The sequence below is a fragment of the Pogona vitticeps genome, chromosome 3 (assembly GCF_051106095.1).
Source record: "Pogona vitticeps strain Pit_001003342236 chromosome 3, PviZW2.1, whole genome shotgun sequence".
Lineage (NCBI taxonomy): Eukaryota > Metazoa > Chordata > Lepidosauria > Squamata > Agamidae > Pogona > Pogona vitticeps.
The window spans coordinates 36,689,678-36,715,375 of NC_135785.1; the positions used below are offsets into that span (position 1 = coordinate 36,689,678).

General features: G+C 40.0%; 1 protein-coding gene across 2 annotated transcripts in view; it reads right to left on the minus strand.

Moving 5' to 3' along the window:
* Positions 1–1,213: 1,213 nt before the first annotated feature.
* SGPP2 (sphingosine-1-phosphate phosphatase 2) overlaps positions 1,214–25,698 on the minus strand; it is a 41,025-nt gene continuing 16,540 nt past the window's right edge. Inside the window, exons 1-4 of one of the 2 annotated variants that reach the window (XM_078389212.1) lie at positions 18,021–18,106; positions 13,292–13,471; positions 11,613–11,702; positions 1,214–3,556 (exon numbers count right to left, since the gene is read on the minus strand). In XM_078389212.1, coding sequence (XP_078245338.1) covers positions 3,014–3,556; positions 11,613–11,702; positions 13,292–13,465 — 807 coding nt within the window. In that variant the 5' untranslated portion in view covers positions 13,466–13,471; positions 18,021–18,106 and the 3' untranslated portion in view covers positions 1,214–3,013. Of the gene's footprint in view, positions 3,557–11,612; positions 11,703–13,291; positions 13,472–18,020; positions 18,107–25,698 lie in introns of those variants that run through there. The other variant, XM_020795503.3, reaches the window with a different exon arrangement.

Sequence of the window (25,698 nt, forward strand, 5' to 3'; positions counted from 1 at the left end):
TATAGTTTTTGCATTTAAAAATTCATTTACAAACATTAAGAAGCTGCTGTTGGTCCCACAAGCTAGTGCTGTCAACTCTAAGGGCTTCGGGCAGGATTTTTTCCTATGGAAGATGCTGATATTTGCTTTTGTCCTCCTATCTAAGTACTGATCAGGCCCAACCCTGATTGAATGGTATTGCTTAAAAGCTACTGGAATTTTAGTGGAGTGTACTGTTTCTGCTAACACATTTGACTTTACAGACTCAGTACACTTTGCTAGCAGTTGCCTCACAATAGCAGTCCTCAGCGTCTGAAGGTGCAGGAAGCATGAAATATAACTGCTCAAGTGATTTTGTTAACAGCTGGTTCACATATTAACAGCTTTTCCAATATGCTTTTTCCATTAACCTTGTAATCTGTGTTGCATCATCACACAGAAATGTGTAACAGTAATTCTCACGTATTTGTATTTTCTTCCCTTGAAACACTGAACTCCTAAGCAAAGCCAATAAGCCACTGAGAGCTCGTATTATGTACAGGCTTCATTTTGACCTGCGACCAGTTTGAAATATCCCTGTCACAAACTCAGATTGTGGTCTGGTCTCGGATTTTGTGCTTCATCTCTAACATTACAGTCACCATTGGCTACTTTACACAAATGGGAGAATTACAGAATTCATTTATAAAATACTTTTGCACACCAATGTTCTGCACATTGATTGAACAAACAGGTACATTAAATGCACTCCTGTCTCACATCTTTGCCAGCTGGGAGCCATTCTTTGTATTGTCCCCTAGCAGTAGCCTCTTGTTTATAATGTAGAGTATGCATCAGGACAATCAAATATTGTGGCATAGGCAATTCGTCTTTTAGAACAGTGTGTAGCTTTTCATGATCCATACTGTTAAAGGCTTTACTGTAATCAATAACACATAGACTGATTTTCTGTTGGAATTCTTTTATGTGCTCTTGTAGCCAATGTATATGATCTTTCGTGCCTGTTTCTTTCCTGAATCCAGCTTGAACATCTGTCATTTCCAGCTCCATACATGGTGAATTTTGTTGTTAAATCTTGAGTTTCATATTGCTTATATGAGAAATTAATGCAGTGGTCCAATGGTTACTGCACTCTTCATCTCCTTGAATATGATGCCAACAAAAGAACAAGGTGACACACTGCAAAATATCCTATTATCTGTCTAAAGTCTCCACCCCAAAAAACACACAAAGATACATGACAGGACGAACTTTAGTAAAAATAGTTTGTAGAAACATAATTTGAATAACAGCACAGATAATTTCAGAATAAATTTCACAACTTTAAATAAAATAATACAAGTTCTGAAGGTGATGGTTGATAAATCTAAGCATACGCGCATTATAAAACTGAAAGCCGGCTTTATGTGGAAAGGCAATGCTGTGGCTCATAATATACACAGACGTTTCAGCTAAACCAGAATGAACAGAAAAAGTTAAATGAGATTTCATTTGGAGAGTGTTTCCCAGCCTACATATAATTTTTGCACAAACATACTCTTAAGCTTGTAGATGAGTGCAGGATGATCAGATGGGATGGGGTGCTCAACTTCTCCCACACTATACATTCCCCCATGCTGAAGATCACCCTCAGCCTCTAAAAGCCAAGGGTTACCTATAATTTCTAGGTCTAGATTTGAGGGCAGGATGGGAACTTGATGTGGGGAAAGCTCCACATGCTCCCCACTCATCAGCTCTGTCCCACAGATAGCCAGCATTAATTTCCAGGGTGTTAAGAGAGCTCCATACTGCCTATATATTGCTTAATTTTGCCCTGAGGTTCTTGGTTCAACATGGTCAATTCAGGCTTCAGGTCTTTTGCCTTCATGTAGCCCACATATTGCATAACATGCATTATCCATAATACAGTAGAAGTTCATATGCTACAGAGCAGGAATTTAAAACCTAGTATAATACTGAAGTTTCACCCTTTCCAAGCAGGCTATGTCATTTAGGGATGTTTTAAAGAAAAAAACACTACCACCATTTTAATTCCTAGTCTCACATTGCATTATATTGCTCGCCTATAGAAGGAATCTATGGAAAGCAGCTATTCAAGCAGTTTATAAACATGGTTAGAATAGGTAAAGGTTCCCCTTGACATTTAGTCCAGTCGTGTCCGACTCTAGGGTGCAGTGCTCATCCCCGTTTCCAAACCATAGAGCCAGTGTTTGTCCGTAGACGGTTTCCGTGGTCACATGGCCAGCGCGCCTATACACAGAATGCCATTACCTTCCTACCAAGGTGGCACCTGTTTATCTACTCCCATTTTTACATGTTTTCGAACTGCTAGGTTGGCAAAGCAATTAAAAACATCTGGCTTTCATATCTCTGTGCAAAGTCTATAACTGTTCATTGCTTGGATCTGTCCAGCAAGCAGTACATTATATTTCTTCCAGTCGCTGGCCAGATCATCTTGAAGTCCCAAGTTTCCCTGAAAACTCTTACTTCTGCCATTACTGCACTGCTACAATGTCAGTGGAGAGCAGAGGCCGATTTCTGAAACAACAGAATACTGTATTCCTAGCTTGGTTCCTACCCTCCTCAAGGCCACAACAGATTCCTGGAGAAAAGAAGAATTGCTTTACTAAACAAATAAGAAACTCAGTGGTCCTGAGACTCAACCACAGAATAGGCTGGTGAAGGAGAAAAACACAAAATATATGTTCCAGCATCAGTGAAAGAGTGAAGGCTAAAAACTATTTTCATTTAGCCCATTTATCCCTCATATACTACAAGATGTACAGTAGTTTTTGATTTCACAGTTAGGATACTCGGGAAGCTCAAAAAGCTGCTTGAGTTTTCTAGGAAGGAAAGAAGCTGCTAAAGATCTGACTGTCTTTCACGGCAGCATACTAGACCACCAGTATCAGCTATGCTTTAGATCTATGCTGAAAGGCACAACAATTTTTTTTTTGGTTCAAGTCACTACCACTGCATACATTTTATTGCATCCCATAATGTGGGTTATTTCTTTAAAAGAAATGCACAGGATTTAATTCAAACCCAAAAAGCCATGCAGTAATGGCACAAGCACGGTAGCACTTAGGCCAATGGAACAGTAAGTTGCAAATTTATAGGGCACTTCGATTTCAACTTGCTGCTTAGCTTTGGGATCATTCACAGAAACACTGTACCAAGAACAAAGTGATTGAAGAACCACAGTTTTGACGATCTGCCGTGTAACCACTAGCACAGCAATTCCCACCAAAAACTTTGCAAGCCCCGTCAAGAGTATTTCAATGGTGATCAAAGGAACACTGGGTGAAACAGCTCCAGTCAAAGTGTTTGAGATGTAGTGGTTATTTATCCAAAAACCTATAACTGATCCAGCTCCAGCCCCTAAAATTGTGGTGGTGTCTGCTCTAGTTGGGCTGTAGAAATCTAATTTGGGGTAGTTGTAGCATAAGAGGAGGGGCACAGCAATGCAGAACACAGGACACAAGCAGTTGGTTAGCAGCAGTTGATCAAGGACATCCCAAGCAGGGTACACAAGAGCAGTTAATAGTGCCGACATCAGACTGCCAACAATCACATCCTGGAAAGAGACACAAAAAAGGAAGAAATTAGATGCGTTGCATTTTCTCACATGCTCCATGAAAACACAATTCTATCTGCATTTTAAAGTGTTTCTAGAGTTACACAGTTCTAGTAAATTCAACAATTATTACAGAACTGCTCCCTGACAATTTGTTCAACTGCATATTTAGCCATGAACTTTTTTTAAAAAAAATTACTAATTATAGGACAAAGTTATTTGTTTTGAAATAGTTAATGGTTTTACAAGCTTTCCAGGAATGCTGACAGAAGTTCTCCAGGAAGTGGACCTTTAAGACACAGAACTAATCTAAATATCTGAATTAGGCATAACCCCAAACCAAGAATCAGGCTGATTTGGACAGATTTCAGATATGTCCAAATAAAAGTGAAGATTTGCTGAAACAGATCAAATCTGAATCTTTATACTATGGTAACGTCCTCTGAATAGAGGTCTTGGAACAGCGTCTAGTGTGGCTGAGAAGGCTAATTCAAGAGTAACAATCCCTTCCGCACTGAAGACATATACAATTTGTCCCCTGTCCAGCTCCTTTATTTGGCTGGTTTCGGGACTGCCTCTTTGCCTCGGCCTGCTGGACAAGTGTCTCTTCAAATTGGGAGAGGCCATGCTCCAGGCTGAATGCTCAGATGTCGGTTTTCCAGCTGTTGAGGTCCATTCCTAAGGCCTTCAGATCCTGCTTGCAGATATGCTTGCATCGCAGCTGTGGTCTCCCTCTGGGGTGATTTCTCTGCACTAATTCTCCATACAGGAGATCTTTTGGGATCCGATCATCAGCCATTCTCACAACATGCCCAAGCCATCATAGACATCACTCAGTAATATATACATGCTAACAATTCCAGCTCGTTCCAGGACTACACTATTTGGAACTTTGTCCTGCCAGGTGATACCAAAAAATGCGTCAGAGACAATGCATATGGAAGGTGTTCAGCTTCCTCCCCTGCCATGCACAAAGGGTCCAGGACTCATTGCAGTACAGGAGTGTGCTCAGGACACAGGCTCTATAGACCTGGATCTTGGTATGTGTCGTCAGCTTCTTATTGAGCCATACTCTCTTTGTGAGTCTAGAGAACATGGTAGCTGCTTTGCCAATTTGTTTATCCAACTCGACATCTAGGGGGAGAGTGTCAGAGATCGTTGAGCCAAGGTACACAAATTCATGAACAACCTCCAATTCTTGCGTGGAGATGGTAATAGAGGGAGGTGAGTCCACGCCCTAGCCCATAACTTGTGTTTTCTTTAGGCTGATTGTTAGTCCAAAGTCTTGGCAGGCCTTACTAAAACGGCAGGCCTTACTTACTATAATTAAAAGTGACCTGTGCTTTTTGCCATCTCACTGCTTTCTGCACTGGGGCCACAGCTTACATCTAAGTGAGCAACTGGATACTATCTGCTTCATCTAACACATCTGCAAGTAAAAGTAAAATAAAACTTTAATAACAATCAAATCAAATTAAAATCTGAAATTTTGAGGAAGGGGCTTGGTCCTGTGCACACACATCTCACACCCAAACAAACCACTACACACTAACCTGCCTGCCTATTACTCTGGAATATTACTCTCTTGTTTTTCCTCTGTTGCCAGGACAAAGATCAACAAATATTTCCTTCCAAATGCCTTTTTAAATGGATTGAGGAGTTTAAAAAAACTACAGTGCAATCTCTGTCTTGCACAATTTGCAGAGACAGCCCTGAACACATCTCTTTTAACTCTATGTAGCTTCAGCTTGCTACTACAACAGAAGTGGTTAAACTTCACATAGATGTTTTGAGCTAACGGGCTGGAGACATATGTGCTTTATATCAAGATCATCCCAGTAACATCTTGCTTGGGTTTTTGTTGCTGTTGAACTTCCCAGAATTCCAAATATTTGCATCTTCAGTTTGAATAACTGCACCAAATTTTGATTTTAACAGAAGAGCTAAAACTAAAGGGAAAGATAATCTATGTCTTGCTTTCTTCCCATTTCATTTTTATAATCAACATCTTTGCCCTGGGTATTTAACTAGCTGCTTTTCTCATGGTTTAGCACCACTTACTCAATTTATCTCTGGCAAACATTCCTTCAAAAAACAGCATATTTCTGTATTTCCCCGCATAATCCTCTCATTAAAAAGGGTGGGGTTCACAGTAATTTTTAAAGCTTTTATCGCACCATCAGCCAAAAAGTCCAGGTACAAACTGCTCTAGCTCTATTGTCTCCATCATTTGGTTCACGGGTGTGGTTCCTATGTCATTTGCACAATCATACTCCCTTGGCACATCCTTTCATTCTATTCTGGAATGTTGCTTAAAAACTCGAAAAGCACATCCTTGCTTGCTGAAAGATTCTGAAATTTTTCAAGCTCAGGGGTGGTTGTGGTGTTAGTGGACATATACTTCATTACTATTGCTTCTGTAGCAAACAGACACAGTAGGGACATTTCCTAACATCGGTTCCTGAGGAGAGCACTATTGCACAATCATGTCCTGGTGCTAGGCTTTCCAGGAGGTTCCAGTTCAACATATAGGATCAAAATGCTGGGCCAAGTAGCCCTTTGGCCTGATCCAACTGGACCATTCTGAATAATCTCAAATTAGCAGGTGCACCATAGCTGTAGCTACCCTTGCTAGACTTTTTCATGCACAGACCGGACTTCCCCACCAGGGCACCCTCTCATGTATTGTGTTCTGCTACACATCCTCATTTTAGCCAGCAGGGTCAAAGGCTTGCTGACAGCAGATGATGCAGTTTTCAGTCCACGCAGCAGAGCTGGAAGGCATCACTTGGGAAAATGCAATGCTAGAGGCTACAGTAAACTTAACTGTCACACTCCCTGTTTGGTGCTGTTGACTTGAGGATGGGCATGAACCTCAGTTTGGAGGTTTGTGCTGATTTGTATGCATTTCCTTCCCCAACTGCATGGCCAATAACTCACTCACCAGTCAGAGTGTGCTCCTCTCTTCCTCCTCTTTGGCTCTTTGACCAGTCCCCAGCAGGAGCACCGGTTTGCCAGTGGGCAATCACCCAAGGAAGTTTGGCAGGGAAGGTCATGCCCTTGCCAGAGACTGGTCGAACAACCAAGGAGGAAGAGCAGGAGAGGAGCACACTCTGACTGGTGGGTGGGTCATTGGCAGGGGAGTTGGGCGAAGAGGTAATAATTCCAAGCTGGATCTAGTATTATTCTCCTCAAAAACTAGGGTGTGCATCAGTGGCTTTCCAGATGTTGTTGGACTTCATGATGCCTTGCTCCTGCCTGATCTGACCTAGGACTGCAGTGCAGAAATATCTGGCCAGAATTTTCTATCCCTCCCATAAAACTTCAATTGCAATTAAAAAATGATCCTGTGCTTTATATACTGGTGTCTCTTAAAGGGACATCATTTGATAGGCTAGTATATTAAAAAGATGAAAAACTAAAGCTTGATGCATGTTATGCACACATAATGTGAGACATCCTACGAGAAACTTCTGATGGTTACTTTGCCTTTTCTTGCCTGACACGTACAACACAGGCACTATTTCATCATAACAACCAGGACTCATGACAGAACAAGCTAAGCCACACAGATAAGAAAAAAAAAATCAGGCTTTAAGCTTCCTCTTTCTCCTCTCCTAAATATTTTGAAATGATGCAGCAAATACCATTTCCCCGAAAATAAGCCCTACCCTGAAAATAAACCCTAGTATGATTTTTCATGATGCTCGTAATATAAGCCCTATCCGAAAAATATGCCCCACTTAAGTGAAAGCTCGCCATCCACCATTGTTCAGCAACCAGATGACATGAGTATCTGAATAAATGTAGATTGTTGTTCATGAAAAAAAAAATACAACATCCCCTGAAAATAAGCCCTAATGTGTTTTTGGAGCAAAAATTAATCCTTGACCCTCTTTGCTGGGGGTCAAGGAGATTATTAATGTTTCTCTGAAGGGGGGGCAGGGACACTTCTGATGACTAACTCACTCATCAAAGCAAATAGTTTCAGGAGGATATTTAAAGCAAGTTTGAACAACAGTTTTCTGTTCAACAACAGTTTTCTGTTCAACTTCTCCACCCATAATCTTAGGATTTAATTTCATAATTTCTCCAGAGAGGATTATGTTTCCTTCCTTCACTTAGCACAAGGTGGAAGTCTTAATGAAAAGATTAGGGAGGAAACCACTACAAAGAGGCAAAAGGATGAACTTTGAGCCTTTCCCTAGTTCAACTCAGGCAAGAGAAGAGGATGTTCTAGTAAATGGAGTCTTAATGACTGGGGAGCAGCTTGGATCTAATTTATTAAGGAAAAAATAAGGAGTGTTATGCAAATTTTACTATTGCTATTGCCAGCAAGGTGAGGGAAAGAATTGGGAGATCCAAGAGTATCACAGCCTACATGCATTCTTTAAGGGATATAAAAGCACAAATGGATTCCTACTTCCCCCCATACAAAACTAGGTACCCAAGAAGTTTTTCCTTTTTCTTCTTCTTCTCTTTTCATATGCAGTTTAACAACCATATTCTTCCTTTATTTTCAACTCATACCCATCTGCAGTGATACATATGCTGTTTACTAACCGTTCAAACTTTGTAGATTGTTTAAGGAAAATGCAATAAAACCTGAAAAATCCTGCCCAAATGCTCTAGAAATGGCTTACACTGTCCTTTAAAGTTATTTTTTAAAAAAGTAATTAGAACACAGTGCTTCGCGATACTTCACTCATTACACAAAAAGCATCATATTTCCAAATCATGCTACATTGTTTTTGAAAGGAAACAAAGCAGACAGAAAACATGACTACAGAAGAATTACATAATTTCATGTTGGCAGTAAAGAAATCAAAATTGACTGAACTGTGTGTATTGTACTTTAGACACACCATGGAAAGACAACCTCTTTTCCTACTCTAGAGAAGTCAAAGCTAGCAGGAACCCATTATGAGATAAGACTCATTTAAGGGAGACACATCCTTGAGGCTGCAAGTCGTGAGCAAGAATGTTAATGATCAAACTGTTTGGGGATCATTAATTCATAGTGTTACTGTAAATCAGAAATTATTTAATAGCACAGTGACCACCACCATGAACAATTCCATAAATGAGTTCATGAAAACTCACCAATTTTTTTATATATAAACTTTTTTTCCCTATTTTTCTATTTGAGGTCAACAAGCAACAATTTTGATTGTTTTGTTATCAAAACTTAAATATTCTTTCTGCAGTCATGATTTTTTACTGTAATATTCAACTGCAACCCCAAGAATCAGAGAGACAGATGGCATCCTTATGAAAATGCCCAAACACTACAATTCTGCAAGCCTTGACCCCAGATTCTCACATTTTGGCTCTTGATAACTATACTGTGCTGGTAATTACTGTTTGGGAGGTAATCTCTGTGTTGATCAGGAAAAAGAACTTTTAACCAGCATGCCAGAATGCTCAATTTAAAGATGACATCACGTCCACAGTCCTTCATTAGAGAAAGCATGTGATCTAAAAGACCGCATCTCTCTTTATGAGCCTGCCCAGGCTTTAAGATCATCAGAAGAGGCTTTTCTCTCAGTCCTGCCATCCTCACGGGCACACTTCATGGGGACATGCGAGAGGGCCTTCTCTGTCACTGTTTCCAGACTCTGGAACTCCTTCCCATGGGAAACTAGGCAAGCTTTCCTTTAATGACTGAGAGGGGTTTTTAAATGGATTGTTGTGCTCTGTTGTTTTAAATGTTTTTAATATTAATTCTATTACTGATTTTAATTCTATTACTTGTTTAATTCTTTTTAAATATTTGTATACCTACTGTTTTTAAGGTCCTACATATTGTCTTTTTAATGATGCAAGCCACTTTGGGTTCTTTTTAAGAAGAAATGTGGGATAAAAAATATTATAAATAAACAAACAAATAAATATACTTTGTTGCAAAGATATGGATTGTGTAAACATTTCAACAGAGCTTTTCTTAATAACCTTTTTTTCAGATAAATGCATAAAGTTAATCTAGAAGGATGACCAAATCCAACACAAGACCTTTTTTTAAAAAAAATCTTTTTATTTTAATATTTCAACTTGATTTGCACATGACTGACAATATTATGCTAGATCTTGATAACTGAATTTATTTAAATATATTTAAACTACAGAAGGGTTATTGCTATTACTTTTAAAAAATCACTTGTTTGAGACAATAAAAACCCTCACAAAGTTTTAGCTAATAAAAAGCATCTTTCCTCCCCCAGCTAAAGTAGCTTTCTTCTTTCAAGATAGCCAGTTAAGTCTTTACTCCTCACCACCATTTTCATGTGAGTTCTGAAAAATCTTTTATTATAATTGATAATAATAACTGCATGCTGTCAAGTCAATTCTGACTTAAACTTTTCCAGTGTTTTCTAAGTAGAGAATACACAGAAGTGGTTTACCCCTCCCTTCCTCTGGGGCATTCAGACTGCACAAGCTGGCTCTTCCCACAGGAGGCACAATGTGGCAATTGGAACTCCTAACCTCTGGCTCCACGGCCAGATAGCTAAACCACCGAGCTATCCAGCCAGCTTAGATATTAACACAATGTACAAAGGATTTCTATAGACTAACTCTAGGTTACTGGAGACACACTCAAGTTTTTTAGTCATTGTGTTGATATATTAACGCCTGGATATTTACTAATGTTCATGGTGATTATGAGGAAGATAAACAAATGTAGCCATTTACAACTATTAATGTTCAAGATTATCTCCATATAAAATCAGCAAGCTATGTTTCTAAAATTCAGCTCTTCTCAGTATTTATATGACATTAAGCCTAGTTTTCAATTATGAGTATTATGTATAGGTGAAGGAGTAGCGTAGGTGGCTTCTTTCAGAATGGTTTGTATGTTCTCAGCATTGAAACATGCAGAAACTCCCATAATGGGCAACCTGTCACCTTCCAGATGTTGACAGATTGCAAACACACCCACCCATCATCCCAGCCACCTACTAATGATGACTGTTACAGGCCAATAACTTCCTTAGCACTGTACTAGAATGATTGTGTTACCTAATTATTAAAACATACAGTATCTCTGTGCTTTTGTTTCTGCATTTTGTTCTGTTTTCATAAGTACCAATGCTCAAATAGCTGGACTGCTTATAACATAAATGTAGATACAGCCTCACATAGGTTTCTTTTATTATAGTATTGTATTGACATTTTCTACTGTTTGGGTTTAAACACACAAGCAACAATCTTCTGCTTATTCTACTGAAGCAGTTAGATTTCAGTTTACTGACAAAATCAAATCAAACTACTATAGCCTCTAGATTACATGAAGTCTCTTGAACAATGCAGAACAAAGGGGCTTCCTTACATTTAAAATCTATAGAATTTATCTTACCTGTTGTGAAATCATCTAGAACAATGATAATCCACCACACAAAAATCAGATATTAAAAAAACCTAGTTAATCTCCTTGGGCTAAAATCCAAGTGTCACTCCCAGTTACAACACATATAGTGAATGAATTGGACATGTTAAGGCAACACTTATATAAGTTCCACTAATGTAGTGTGCCTACTCTAGCTGGGACTACCAATTGGCTTTAACCCCTTATTATTATTTCTTCTCAAACTTAACATTCACAAAGAAAACAATCCAGGCTTCTCTGGAGGACTTTTCATGCTAGCTATCAGAGGTTTGGTGTACCTATCCCAACTTCTTCTTCATAACAGAATTACTATCATAGAGATAATATTAGGTTGTGAGTGGAGAATCCAAGAAGTTCTGTAAAGTTCAGTGGGTGGGGGAAGTTCCTGGTGGGACAAAAGTCTAACCTGAAGCCATTTCTAATCTTGGAAGGGAGATCATTCCATGCAATCAGACCACACTGGAGAATGTCTTCCAAGAAACGCTGTCTCTGGAAGCTATGGAACGGTAAGCAAGGCTTCCTCACAGATTATAAGGCTTATATGGGAGACAGAAGTCTCTGGCTTTTATGACTTTTGGTTATGGCAAATACTGACACACACTTATAATTGAAAATGAACACAGAAATGCAGTTGCAGTATAGCAATATGTACAATAGTCTGTTAGTACTTACCAGCACTGTGTGCATGCCTGTGTAAATTCTGCTGAGGCATACCAGGATTGAAAATAAAGAGGCTCCCATCAGCCCTACCACAACTGGATACTGTGAACATGACCGGGGGGGGGGGAGAGATATTAATAGCAATCATATACAGCATGCCATACATGCAATCACCAAACCTTTAACAGCAACTTGTAAATATGGACCAAATCACAGCTATTGGTGCATTTCTGAGGCAATCATGGAGTGGAACAAAGAGCCCAGGGCATTTATCCCTTGTGTTAAATTCAACATCCATGCTGTTAAACATCTTAAAATAAAAAGATGGCACACAATTTTAAAAAGGGAATCCAAAGCATGAATACCTTATAGGAAAGGTATACAGTGGTGCCTCGCTTAACGAGCGCACCGTTTAACGACGAATCTGCATAGTGACGTGTTTTTTGTGATTGCTAATGCGATCGCATTGCAATGTTTTAATAGGCAAAACATTGCATTGTGATGATCGGTAGCCATTTCGCTTACCGATCTTCACATTGCGATGTTTTGGGAACAGCTGATCGGCGGTTACAAAATGGCCGCCGGGTCAACAAAATGGCCACCCACAGTGTTTTCGCGCCCTGCCCTCGCTTACTGGACAGTGAAAATGGCGGCCGGATGGAGGATTCCCCACATAGCGGTGAGTTTTCCCCCAATAGGAACGCATTAAACTCCGTTTAATGCGTTCCTATGGGGTTCCCCCCTGGCATAGCGACGAATCCGGATAGCGACATTAATCTTGGAACGGATTAAGGTTGCTATGTGGGGCACCACTGTAACCAAAGTTCTAAGTTACCTTGGATCGTTTTTAAGGAGAAAGGTGGGGTGAAAATATTTTAAACAGAAAACAGAGACCTTTGGGTAGTGTGGGCGGCATATAAATTAATTAAATAAAAATAAATAAATAAAATAAAGCTAGGTATGCCTTTGCACAGATGAACACCTGTATTTACTGCTAGTCCAAAACTAGAGTAGAACCACCAAATCATTTTTTGAATGGCAACTTAATACTCTACTGTAGTTGGACCAGCAATAGGATTCTGGCCTCTGGGATATGTGGGGCTTAAGGTAATCATGGGGCCCTTGGGATTAAAAGAACTGCTGCTCGAAACTGACTATACCCATTCCTGGGAAAAAGATATCTCAGCCACAGTGAAATTTCCATTGCAAGTGTCTGAACACTGGAAAAAGGTAAACTCAGTATCAGAAAGGCCCTGAAAATAAAATGCTTGTGGTGTCATTATTTATTCATGGATCTTACACTGGGGAATCTGAGGATTCAGTCCCGCTTTGAGCAGGCCCTTTAAAATCAATGGGGTCCCCATGAGTAAACTCAAGTCTCATTGATTTCAATAGGCCAACCAGGTACAGATGAGATGCAACTGTCAAGTACATCAGAATCTGAATCCAACCCTCCAACTACAGACTATGCCAAACAAGAAAGAACATTTGGTTTATTCCACATGACCCTTCAGCAATGCATTTCCGCACCCCCAGTGAATATCAGTTATACAAGTCTGTCTGCCATGGTGGCGGAAGGAAGAAAAAAGACAGAGGACAAGTCAGGTCAGTCCCGCTTTGAGCCACACTTAAATTCTTGAGAAAAAATGTTCACTGGTCTAGAAAGGCTCTACGTGGTTACTTGTCCCTACCTTATACTGGTTTGCAGCTGCAGCAACAAAGGTGAAAGATATGGCAGTCGCTGCCATTGCATGCGTGGAAGGCATTCCATATTCTGCATTTGTCCTTGTTTCTAGCTTGACAACAGGTGGTGAATAAGGCCGAGGCCACTTCAGAAGGTCCTTTGAGACTTGGCCGATGTACATAACCACCTGGAGAGAGAAAAGAGAGACTGAAGAATCACAGTTTGGGGGATTCTGAATATTACGCAAAAAAAGTAACTTTCTCAATCTCTGACTTCAACCCCAAACAGCTTAAGACAAGGATCTGCCTATTCATTCATTAATTCATCCAACCAACCATCTTATTTTTGTCCCACCCTTCTCCCAATAAAGAAATTCAAGGTAGTTTACAAAATATTCAGAAGTCAAGTAATAAGACAAGCCTTTAAGTCCCAGATAGTGGGCCGCTGTCTATGATGATAGCAGTGGTGAGGAGGATGAAGAGGAGGAGGAGGAGGTGGCAGAACAAGGTGGGGAGGCGACAGGAGCAGTGGGAAGGGGACAGTCAGGTGGCAGAGGAGGGTTTCATTTCCCCTCCCCTCCGGCACAAACTTTTAAAAAAAGCTAACTGGTTTGTGGCTCTCTTTTTTTTAAAATTCAGAAAGTCCATGGTTTGCAGTTAGCCACGAACCACAAACGACAAACCACCATGAACCGCCATTTTTCTGGTCCGTGCCCATCTCTAGTCATCAGTATTCTATGTTATCAGCTCTTTTAACACTGAGGAATAGTATCTTAGGAAGGTCTGCCTATACTGCAGGTGTTTCTCAGCAAGTGCACTGCCAAAATACTTCTGCTTCCCCATGAATTCTCACTAGTATCCTCTATTTGAAAAGAAGGCAAATTAAAGGAGTTACATTTTCCAAAAATCCATGAAGCCCACAATGTACCACTATTAAGTGTACTGTGGTGCCTCTGACATGAGCAAACAAAGAGTCACAATACAGGCCAGAGGATATATATTTTTCCTGCCATATGTGAGAGATTTGTTTGGGGACAAGGAGGGTTTTGTAACCTATAGATCAAGAATCGACAAATGCATCCTGCGGGCTGCATGAAGCCTCACAAGGCCCCAATACACACTTCATACCTTGAAGCAATTAAAAGAATTAAATAAAAATAATTTTATAGAACCAAAAAACTAGAAATATAACTATTTAAAAGCATGATTCGGGACGTGGTGGCGCTGTGGGCTAAACCGCAGAAGCCTGTGTGCTGCAGGGTCAGAAGACCAGCAGTCATAAGATTGAATCCATGCGACGGAGTGAGCTCCCATCACTTTGTCTCAGCTCCTCACCAACCTAGCAGTTCGAAAGCATGTAAATGTGAGTAGATAAATAGGTACCACCTCGGTGGTAAGGTAAAACGGCACTCCCTAGTCACACTAGCCACGTGACAACAGAAACTGTATTCGGACAAGTGCTGGCTCTACAGCTTGAAAAACAGGATGAGCACTGTCCCCTAGAGTTGGACCCGAATGGACTAAAAATGTCAAGGGGAACCTTTACTATTTAAAAGCATACAATGGTGCCTCGCTTTACGATTGCCCCACATAATGAATTCGCTTTACAACGATCTTTTTGCGATCACAAAACGATGGTCTAAAGGGGGGGATTTTGCTTTGTGATGATCGGTTCTCTGCTTCGAGAACTGATTCTTTACAAAACAATGATTTTTAAACAGCTGATTGGCGGTTTCAAAATGGCCGCCGCATTAATAAAGTGGCTCCCTGCTGTGTTTAGGGATGGATTCCTCGCTATACAGGCAGCGAAAATGGCTGCCGTATGGAGGATCTTCACTGGACGGTGAGTTTTTACACCATTAGAACGCATTGAACAGGTTTCAATGCGTTTCAATTGGGTTTTTATTTTCGCTTTACGATGCTTTTGCTTAACGGTGATTTTCCTGGACTGGATTATCGCCGTTAAGCGAGGCACCACTGTACATTTGATACATATACAGAGAAAGAGAGAGAGCAAATAAAGCATTCTAAAATCACAGAATCATAATCCCTTAAGAGCAAATTTTATCTTTTTTATGAAAGCAGAGCATATTTTTCCCTCTAATGTCTTGGTAGCTGCCTTGAGCAGAGATATAGCAAACCATGCTGAATTTGTTGAAAACTCAAAAGAAAAGAATGAGTGGGTTTTTCCTACCAAATCCTATTGCATTTACTATTCACAGGATCTGTGCCTATTCATATTCTTTTTATCTCCTCAGCTCCTATAATGCAGCTTGGCATGACACACTATCTCTCCCTGCATTTCACTGTGCCCTACAATCTACCTCTGGTTGAAATTTCATATTGCTTCCTGCTGATATTTCAATGTCCACACAGCCCTCCTTTGTGTGTGTGTCATTCTTTGTTCTTTTTGAAGTGTGAATGTCCCATAAGATTTTTATGCCCTATTTGAACAACACTTTGAAGTTCAACCCATTATAAAAATTGCATGGAGTTAAAAACAACAGGAAGTGTGGTGATGCTGGCACCAAGCCAAAGAAGACCATGGCAAACCTGCCAGCTATCTAGAAGCCACTTTTCTGGAAACTGCTCATTCATACCCACTTGAAGCCACCAGACCATTCTACCCTCCCCACCAGAAGCCAAGAGGCAAGCCTAGAGGGCTGCAGTTTTTTTTCTTCAATGCCTAAACGAAACTATCAGTCCAGAGGTGTGATGATTCTTTTGATTGCCACAGAACAAATTTAGGGATGAATTCTATCTGGAGGAATTTGGTCACTGGTTGGGTTACAGGTTCAATATCATATTGTTGTTTAGTCGTTAAGTCCTGTCTGACTCTTTGTGGCCCCAGGGACCAGAGCATGCCAGCTCCTCCTGCCTTCCACTGCCTCCCATAAATTAGTCAAATTCATGTTGGTAGCTTCAATGACACTGTCCAACCATCTCGTCCTCTGTCGTCCCCTTCTCCTCTTGCCTTCACACTTTCCCAACATCAGGGTCTTTTCCAGGGAGTCTTCTCTTCTCATGAGACGGCCAAAATACTGGCACCTCAGCTTCAGGATCTGTCCTTCCAGTGAGCACTCAGGGTTGATTTCCTTCAGAATTTGATCTCCTTGCAGTCCAGGGGACTCTCAAGAGTCTCCTCCTGCACCACAATTCAAAAGCATTGGTTTTTCGGCGGGCAGCCTTCTTTATTTCTTTATGGTCTAGCTCTCACTTCCATACATCGCTACTGGAAAAACCATAGATTTGACTATGCAGACCTTTGTCAACAAGGTGATGTCTCTGCTTTTTAGGATGCTGTCAAGGTTTGTCATCGCTTTTCTCCCAAGAAGCAGGTGTCTTTTAATTTTCACCATCTGCAGTGATCATGGAGCCCAAGAAAGTAAAATCTGTCACTGCCTCCATATCTTCCTCTTCTATTTCCCAGGAGGTGATGGGACCAGTGGCCATGATCTTAGTTTTTTTGATGTTGAGCTTCAGACCGTTTTTTTGGCACTCTCCTCTTTCACCCTCATTAAGAGGTTCTTTAATTCCTCCTCACTTTCTGCCATCAGAGTGGTATCATCTGCATATCGGAGGTTGTTGATATTTCTTCCGGCAATCTTAATTCTGGTTTGGGATTCATCTAGTCCAGCCTTTCGCATGATGTATTCTGCATATAAGATAAATAAGCTGGGGGACAATGTACAGCCTTGTCATACTCCTTTCCCAATTTTGAACCAATCAGTTGTTCCATATCCAGTTCCAACTGTTGCTTCCTGTCCCACTTATAGATTTCTCAGGAGGTAGACAAGGTGGTCAGGCACTCCCATTTCTTTAAGCACTTGCCATAGTTTGCTGTGGTCCACACAGTCAAAGGCTTTTGCATAGTCAATGAAACAGATGTAGATGTTTTTCTAGAACTCTCTGGCTTTCTCCATAATCCAGCGCAAGTTAGCAATTTGGTCTCTAGTTCCTCTGCCCCTTTGAAATTCAGCTTGTACTTCTGGGAGTTCTCGGTCCAAATACTCAAGATCATTAGCAAAAAGCTAATCAGGTTTTTCATTATCAGCTCTTATCTGCCAGTTTAAGGAGAATATACTCTTTTTTTCCTGCAAACTCTCTTCTGTCATCATTTTAGCTACACTTTTACAGATGGACTTCCCTCAGTAAGAAGTAGCAGCAACATATTAGAAGAAAAAAACAGTGGAAATTAACCGGAAACTGAGCAGCACTGTTGAAAAGCAGGGAAATTTGGCTTCTCCATACCATCTATATCATGGAGCTGATGATGATGACATTGGAATTATGTTTCACACTGACTACGTAGAGAGTTCATCAGAAATGTCATAAATTAGGGTTGTACCTTTTGAGTGAGCAGCGAATATTTGTTTTAATATTGTAATATTATAAGGAAAATCAGTAGAGATTTAGACTGGAGTTTGGCAGATCCATGTTCAAGCTTGCACTTAGCAAAAAACAAAAACAAACCCATCCACCCCCTCACTGGATGACCTTGAGTCAACCACTCTTTCTCAATCTGCTCTACATACAGTACATCAAAGGGTTACTGTGAGCATAGAGTAAGGGAGGAACCATGTACACTGCTTTGAGATCATGGCAATATAAATGCTACTAATGAATAAATGAATAGTAACTTAAATGGCTATCAAAGGAATAGTATTCTTTTAGAGGAACATGTAATTTTGTTTTCCAAAGCCATATCATAACATTGGGATGCTAGAAACTACTTACATTTTAGGTTCTTTTTCCCCCCAACTTGTTGTCCTTAAGTTTTTTTTTTCAGGGTAGATTTTGTTTCCGGAAAACCAATTGCAAGGTGATTTTTTTAAAAAGCAACTAGAATTTAAGGAGCATAACTTTTTCTTTTAGTATTTGTGCTGTTAATACATGGATTTATTAAATCTCTCCTTTTTGCCTTGCAATACAAAAACTCGGTTTATGGAAACATAATGGGTGGTGCATGATAGCTGGGCCAGCAATTTCAAAGCAATGCATGGGGATTAAGTTGTGTGACTTTTGAAAGTTGAGGGGCAAAGCATGACTAATTTTTCTGTGTGTTGCTCAGAAAACTGAAGTAAAACATACACCTCATAATTCTCATTTACTTTTAGAGCTTAGTTTTTAACTCCTTCATTTCCACATTTCCAAAGGGACCTGTAGGGTAAGCTCTAAGACCAAGCAGTAATATAGCAAATACAAAGGACTGGAAGGTTAGAAAAGGACAAGCCAATGTGGCCAAAAAGGATATACAGTATAGGGGCCAAAGGAACAACAGAAGCCCTCAGTCATTAATGAAGAGTATCCATTCTTAGTATGCTGATCTTAGCTATGTTCCACATGCACCAGATAACTCTTTCTGCACAAATACAGGGAAGAGGGAAGCTTTCTTAATATTTAATGTACTGAGGAGCCTCAAGGCCCTGCGGTTAAACTGCAGGACTCCAATCAACTCTTGACCTGAGTTCCATCCCAACCAGTTCAGGTAGTTGGCTCAAGTCTGATTCAGCCTTCCAGCTTTCTGAGGCTGGTAAATTGAGCACCCAGCTTGATGGTGTGTGTGTGTATGGGGGAAATGTGTAGCCTGCATAATTAAAATCATAAACCGTGGAGGAGGATATAGCCATAAGCCTTTGATTTTCTCTTCTATGGGAAAACAGAGTCAAGTCAATCAATCAAATTGTCATGTATGCCTTAAACAACCCTACTGCCTTCAAACGAGTTGGACAACTTGTTTTACAAAGATTTCATCCCTGTCTTTCTGCAGCTAATGTGTTGAAGACAGAGGGAGATTAGAACAATACACACAAAACAAACTCACAAACAAATCAAATACCAGCATTGGAAATGTACCTTAGAGACACAAACTTTATGTAAACCATACTTAGCACCTATGTTACATGATATACACGATGCCCCATAGATTTGAAAGCTCAGAGTAATTCAGCTATTTCAGATATATCTCATCATTTAAAAACAGTAATTAAAAAAACACTTTCTGCTGTGTGGCAGCACACCCTGGGGAAACGGATGCCTGGATAATACAAATAGCCAGATGGAGTCAGATGGTTGGTAGGAAAGGAAAGCAGTATTTATGTGTGTGTGTATGTGTGTGTTTTAGGTGCACTTGTCACAGTACAGCCAAGAATGAGAGAAGGCACAGACAGAGAAGCCTGTTTGCATTTTTCTATGACAAAAACATTCCATTTGTTGAATGTAAATGGTGCCAACATCCACACGAACTTCCTTCAAAAGACAGCAATGGTTATGGTGCCAACTAACAACCAGCCAATCAAAATAAACATTTTGCCCTGCAGCCGTGGCCAGCCCTATTGCCAGTCTGACTGAAGCACCCCTTTTGGGCAGCAGGTTTGGCATGACTTGAAAGGGCAGTAAGTGGATAGCTACTGAATTTGTTATTGCTGTATTTTATTGCCAGAGATGGAGAGAAATGTTTGTGGAATGTTCAAATAACCCAGCTGTCTTTGGTTCCTGTAAAATGTGACTTATGGTACCATTGGCTGCTATGACTCTACTTCGGGCAGCAAAATATCTTGGGCTCTACATTACGTAGACTACTACATGAGGATAATTAACAGTTTAGCAGTCTAGCAAATTTCTGCATTAGTTAATTGACTTACTTGTTGCCAGGATATCTTGCAACGTTTATGGCCAATGTTAGCAATACAGGTCTCTTTTTCTGTATCCAGTTTCATTCTGATCCTGCCCTATACCACCAATGATAACCATGACCGTAATGCAGATAAACCTGTCGCTTAAATACTGCATACCATGCATCTGAAGGTGCAGATTGAAATCCACAAAAGCTAAAACTGAACTAAATCCATCAATCTTTAAAGTGTCACAAGATTCTCGCTTTTGAGGAATAATGCTTCATGCAGTCATTTCTGTGCAGAAAGCACTTTAAATTCCATCTTCCTCTAAGGTCACCATAATGGTTCTGCAGAAAGCAAGTAACCTCACAATAAGAGAAATGATCTACAACAGGATGTTTGCCTCCTGCTTGAATGTTTCTTTATGTGCCCAGTTCTTATTAACTGCATTCCCAATTTCAGCACTGAGGACTGTAGTGATATTAATCTGTGAAGCACTACACAGAGACTATCTAGGTTAATTTTGCTCACCTGACAGTTATGCAAAGCAGGGGTATAGTAGATACTTGCAAAAATATGTGTTGTGGGCAATCTTCTGAGTCTTTCCATGCTTAGACTTTCCACCAAGACTCCCCATACTCAGTATCAGAAATGTCCTGGCTTTACGTGAAAATAAACCCTGGCTCTCTTAATTTATTGACTGTTTGAATTTCAGCTGCCAAATTCTACATAGCTTAATGGCTTTACTGGTGAACCCACTGCACCCAAGGCGAGAAAGACAACATTCTGTGCAGGAACTGTAATGCTTCTCTGCAGGTTGCCATTTTTGCAGCAAAAACAACATTATGAAATGTCTAGGCAGAGAAATCTTCCTATGAGAACAGGGCATCTCCCCACCTTCATTTTCTTTCTGTTGTATAGAAATAGGTGAGGTCCCTAGAAGAAGGTGAGGAAAGCTCCCAAAGCTTAGTATCATTCTGGCCTCTATCATAGCAGAAGCGAGAAAAAACAACAGTGTGCATACTACAAGGCTAGACAGACTCATGACACATTCCTGCTATTGTCATCTTTGTTTAAAGTACTCCGCTTTCATACACTTCTTTGTGGCAATAGATATAAGTGTGCACTACTTGACTTTCTCAAGATAGGCTTGTTGATGTCTCTGTGCAGAGACTTGACTGAAAAGCACCACACAAAAGTTGTAAGTCTAGTATTTGACCTAACAACTGGCTCTTTCACAGGTGAAGGTTACCACTTGAAGGCAGTGATTAACCAACCCTGAGGGAAGGGCTGTCAAATTTGTTAACTTTTTTGTCAGAGGTTTGCATAGTTTTAGTCATGCGAATTCTTCATAGCAGAATGGCACCACAACAGAAATGGAATTACACTCACAGCAGATACTGGAACTGCACTAAAAATTCACTTCCATTTGCCTACAAATCTTTTTGGAAGAGGCCCCCAGTACTTTTCCAAAATTAAAATCTGGAGGATAGAGGAGCACTTTCCCACCAGCCAAGACTGCTTGGTGATTGACAAAAGAAATCAAATATTAGTTTTGGTCAAAATACGGGAAGCAGTTCTGCTGTATGAGGACAGGATCTAAGAATACTATTTATTAATTATATTAAAAAATTAAATCTGAAAATGAGAATGGCAGATATATTGAAATTCAGCCTACAAAGCTATGGCCAAAGAAGAGTGAGAAAGATCAATGCAACACATGTACTCATGCTATGGAGATTTCCTGTCCCCTTGTTTCAGCCCCTCTGTGGAGGGGGAACAATTCTGAGAGTTGGGGATACTCACAATACTGATGATGGGAGTGTTTCTACTCATGTTGGACTTCTTCAGTTCAACCAATACTTTTCTTGTTTTGAGTTTTTTAAAAAATAAGTTGCCATCTGATATGCAACACACACACAGGAACATTGGGGAGGCTCCTAATCTATATATATGTTAATTAAGACATGTTTCTATAAAACCAATAATCTATAGAGATCAATCACCAGGTCAGAGCAGTGGATTAATCACTTTCCTTAATCCTAAACTGAGTCACAAGGTGGCTGATAGAATGCTTTATATTTTGGGATCTCAATGAATATGAAATATTCAGTATTCACATGACTAAAACATGGCTCGAAGCTGAATGTCCATGTAAGTTTCAAAAAAAATGTTATAGAGGAATATTGTAAGGGCAAAAGTGTCCCAGATGATGACTGTTAAAAAAAACACATAAGCAATATGCTTCCCACTGAAGGTTCTTCAAGTCCAATTCTTAAAATGCAGTTGTGAGTCTTGTCCTGAGACACCAGTTTATAACACTGAAGTGATATACTGAGAAAGTGAAGAAGTGAATCTGTACAGAGTTTGGACTATGTGGATCCCCGATACCTTGACCACTTCACTAAAATCCCTTGACCACTTCACTAAAAGGTAGCTTTTCATGCAGACTATATGTTGGCTACATGTATGGCCGTTTCATTTTTATTTTATTTTTTAATATAGAGAGGATGTGGTTACTAATGTCTACTAGTCATGATGGGCATATATTTTTCCATCCATTACCTGAAAAAGAATGGTTCTGTATAACCACTACTGAAGAGAAGAGTGCTTTTCTGTGCATGCCTTGCTTGTCTCTTCGCCACAGGCTAGTGGTTGGTCATAATGGAACCAAAATGCTGCATCAGAGCGGTCTTTGGTATGGTCTACCTTGTATATTCTTATGTTTCTTCTGTAACAGGTTGTGCAGTTTTCCAAAAGTCACAAATACACGTTCCATTTAAAAACAAGTCAGAACAAAACACAGCCATCTGCTAACCTCCTGGTCCTAAAACACCACCATCTTAACTTCATCATCAAGTGCAATATTCAGGTTGGCCTCTGTATGTATTTAAACTTCACCACGTTGTCTCACAGAAAGACTTGGATGCACCATATTTTGAAAGAAAAAACACATGGACTAGGACTTGAAAACAGAAGATGGCTGGGCCTACATATTGGAGGACTAAGATATTTTGCTTACCTGATGCATCCTGCAGAAAAGTCATAAACATTCAATTTCATTTGAGAAAGGAAGCAAAACTCACACGGAAAATGGGTTAATGGTCCACAGATTGGTATCATGTTTCTTCATGTCTATTCAGTTCTTAAGTGTAAATGTACCAATTTTCCAATTTTGCGTTAAGGATGGGGGAATAATTGGGTTTTTGCCTTCTTGCCAGATATGAGAACTAGAAGATTTTAGACACTGGTTTCTGCTGGCAAGCCTCCTTTCTGTCTTGTTTACTCTGCACAAATTAATCAATGCCAAAAGTCCCAGTTTTCAACTAAACCTCTTTAAAAGCACTTTAGGAGCACTTGAGCCATGAATCTAGGAAGAAATGGGACACCACTTTCCCCCTTAATGAAGGTGAAGTGGCTACTGATGCAGCCATACAGCTATAAGTCAAACTATGGTATCTTCATTGTATGTGGATAATACATTTCACCATCGGGAGGAAAACTATGATCAGGCAATCTGTGAACCTACCAATTCTGCCATCCATGTCATCTCAAGAGGCAACTTCAAGTTCCTTACTTTTCCCTTTTATTGTTCTTTCTTTCAACTGAACATGGCCTGAAGAGTCCTTAAAACTGAGGATGCCTGCAAACAGAGGACGGATTTCTGATAGCCCTTCTGATGTCATACTCTTCTAAATAAACTAAGACATGTCCTTCCTCCCTCCCCCCTCATCATCCAACCTACATCATTTCCCCATCCAGGGAAGAGCAAAGAAGGAATAAATAATAATTCAGGAGAAAAAAGGCAGCAAGTATGTTTGTAGATGCATGAACAGCTGAACATGCATGTTTCTGTATATACACATGACTGTGCACCACTTTGTTTTCCATCAATGGATGAGGCAGAGATCCTTTGGCCCACTTCCACTAATGACAGTCTCCACTGAGTGCCACTGTAAACACAGATTTGCCTTTAAAACAAAAAGTCACTCTTGTCCCTGTATATGAAAACTGTTTTAGTACTTTAAATATTATCTTGCTTGTATCTTGCATTCTTTTTTTTTTATCATGCCTCCAAAGACATCAATGTATGAGTCATGCAAGGAATTACTTTGTCTCAGATTTCAGATCCAGAGGAAGAAGCACACACCCAGCTTTCTTCCATGCCTACTCAATACCCAATTACAGGCTCTTAACCAATTAGTCTAAATCCAAATGCAGCCTTCAACACAAAGGTTTTTCCTCTTGGAAACAGGCCTAATTTTAGAAGAAACGTTTACTGTAACTTAAAACGGCTGCATTTAGGTGTTTATGTTTTTGTTCAACTGTCTAATTAGAGTGCTCTTGAATCTAGCATTCATTTAAGGCGGTCTTGAAAATAATTTCAAAACACACTATATATAAAAAAGTGTACCACCCTTTTCCCACATGATGTCTCCTTCCTGTGGGTATGGCAGGCTTTTGGAATGAAAGCAGTCAGGTTAGTTGCACGTGCCTGCTGCTGAGGAGCTATAGCTTTGCTGTTTTGTGTTTCACTAGAGATGTGTGTATCAGTCTGTCCCCAGCTGGTAAACTGTAATTCTGTCATATTCAGTTACTGCATTTATTTTCAGACTCAGCTTTCTCTAACATATGCATCTTGTGTATATCTTTCCCAATATGCATGTGTGACAGGAACCATGTTAAATCTGCCTGGTAACAGGGAAGCAAGATGATTGGCTGGGTGGTACATGCAGCCAGCCTATCTGGAAGAGCCCAAAGGAGGAGTGGGATGGAGGAGGCAGTGGCAGGACGCAGCAGGGGGAGTGGGAATTGGGAGGGGCAGGCTGTGTGGGTGGGAGGCACTGGGCTGTCTAAAAAGAAACATTCCTGAACAAACCAACACCCTGATTCATGGTTTGTTTGGGGGGGGGGGATGTAATTTCCACAAACCAAGATGACCAACCATTTTAGCAGTATGTGCCCATCTCTAGTTGGAACTGTAAAAGAACTGAAGCTTAGATCTGTTTCCCAAGTTGATGTTACTTTGTAATAAAGAGAATATTATGTTTCATTCTTCCATTCTTTAATTATTGTTGTACTTACTGCTTTAACAGGAAATTTTCCTTGATATTCAACCAAAATCTGGCTTCCTATAACATGAGGCCATTATTATGTGTCCTTCATTCTGGGATAATTGAGAATATATCCCGTCCCTCCTCTGTATGGCAGTCTTTCAAGTATTTGAAAAAATGCTATCCTATCTTCCCTCAGTCTAAAGACTAAAAATGACAGTTATTTTGGGCTTTCCTCATAGGGCATCGTTTCCAGCTCCCTGATCATTCAAGTTCCTCTGAACTTGCTGCAGTCTGTCAGCATCTTAAAATGTGATGTCCAGAGCTGGACACAATACTCAAGATGAAGCCCAACAAGTGCCAAATTAAGGGGAGCTACTATTTCACAGGATTTGGATACTATACTTCTGTTCATGCAAAATAAAATAGCACTGGACTGTTTTGCAGCCATATTGCACTGTTGACTCATTCAGCTTGTGATCTACAACAATTCTAGGAAGCTTTTTGCATGTTGTACTACTGTGCCAAGTATCCACCATCTTATAACTGTATTTGTTTCCCTCTTCTCCCCAGGTGTAGAACTTTACACTTACCCCTGTTAAATTTCATTCTGTTGTTTTCAGCCTGGTGTTCAAGCCTATTAAGATATTTTTGAATTTTGTTTCTGTTTTCCAGGGTATTATCTATACCCAATTTTGTGTAATCTGCAAATTTCATATGCTTTCCATGTACCTCTTTATCCAC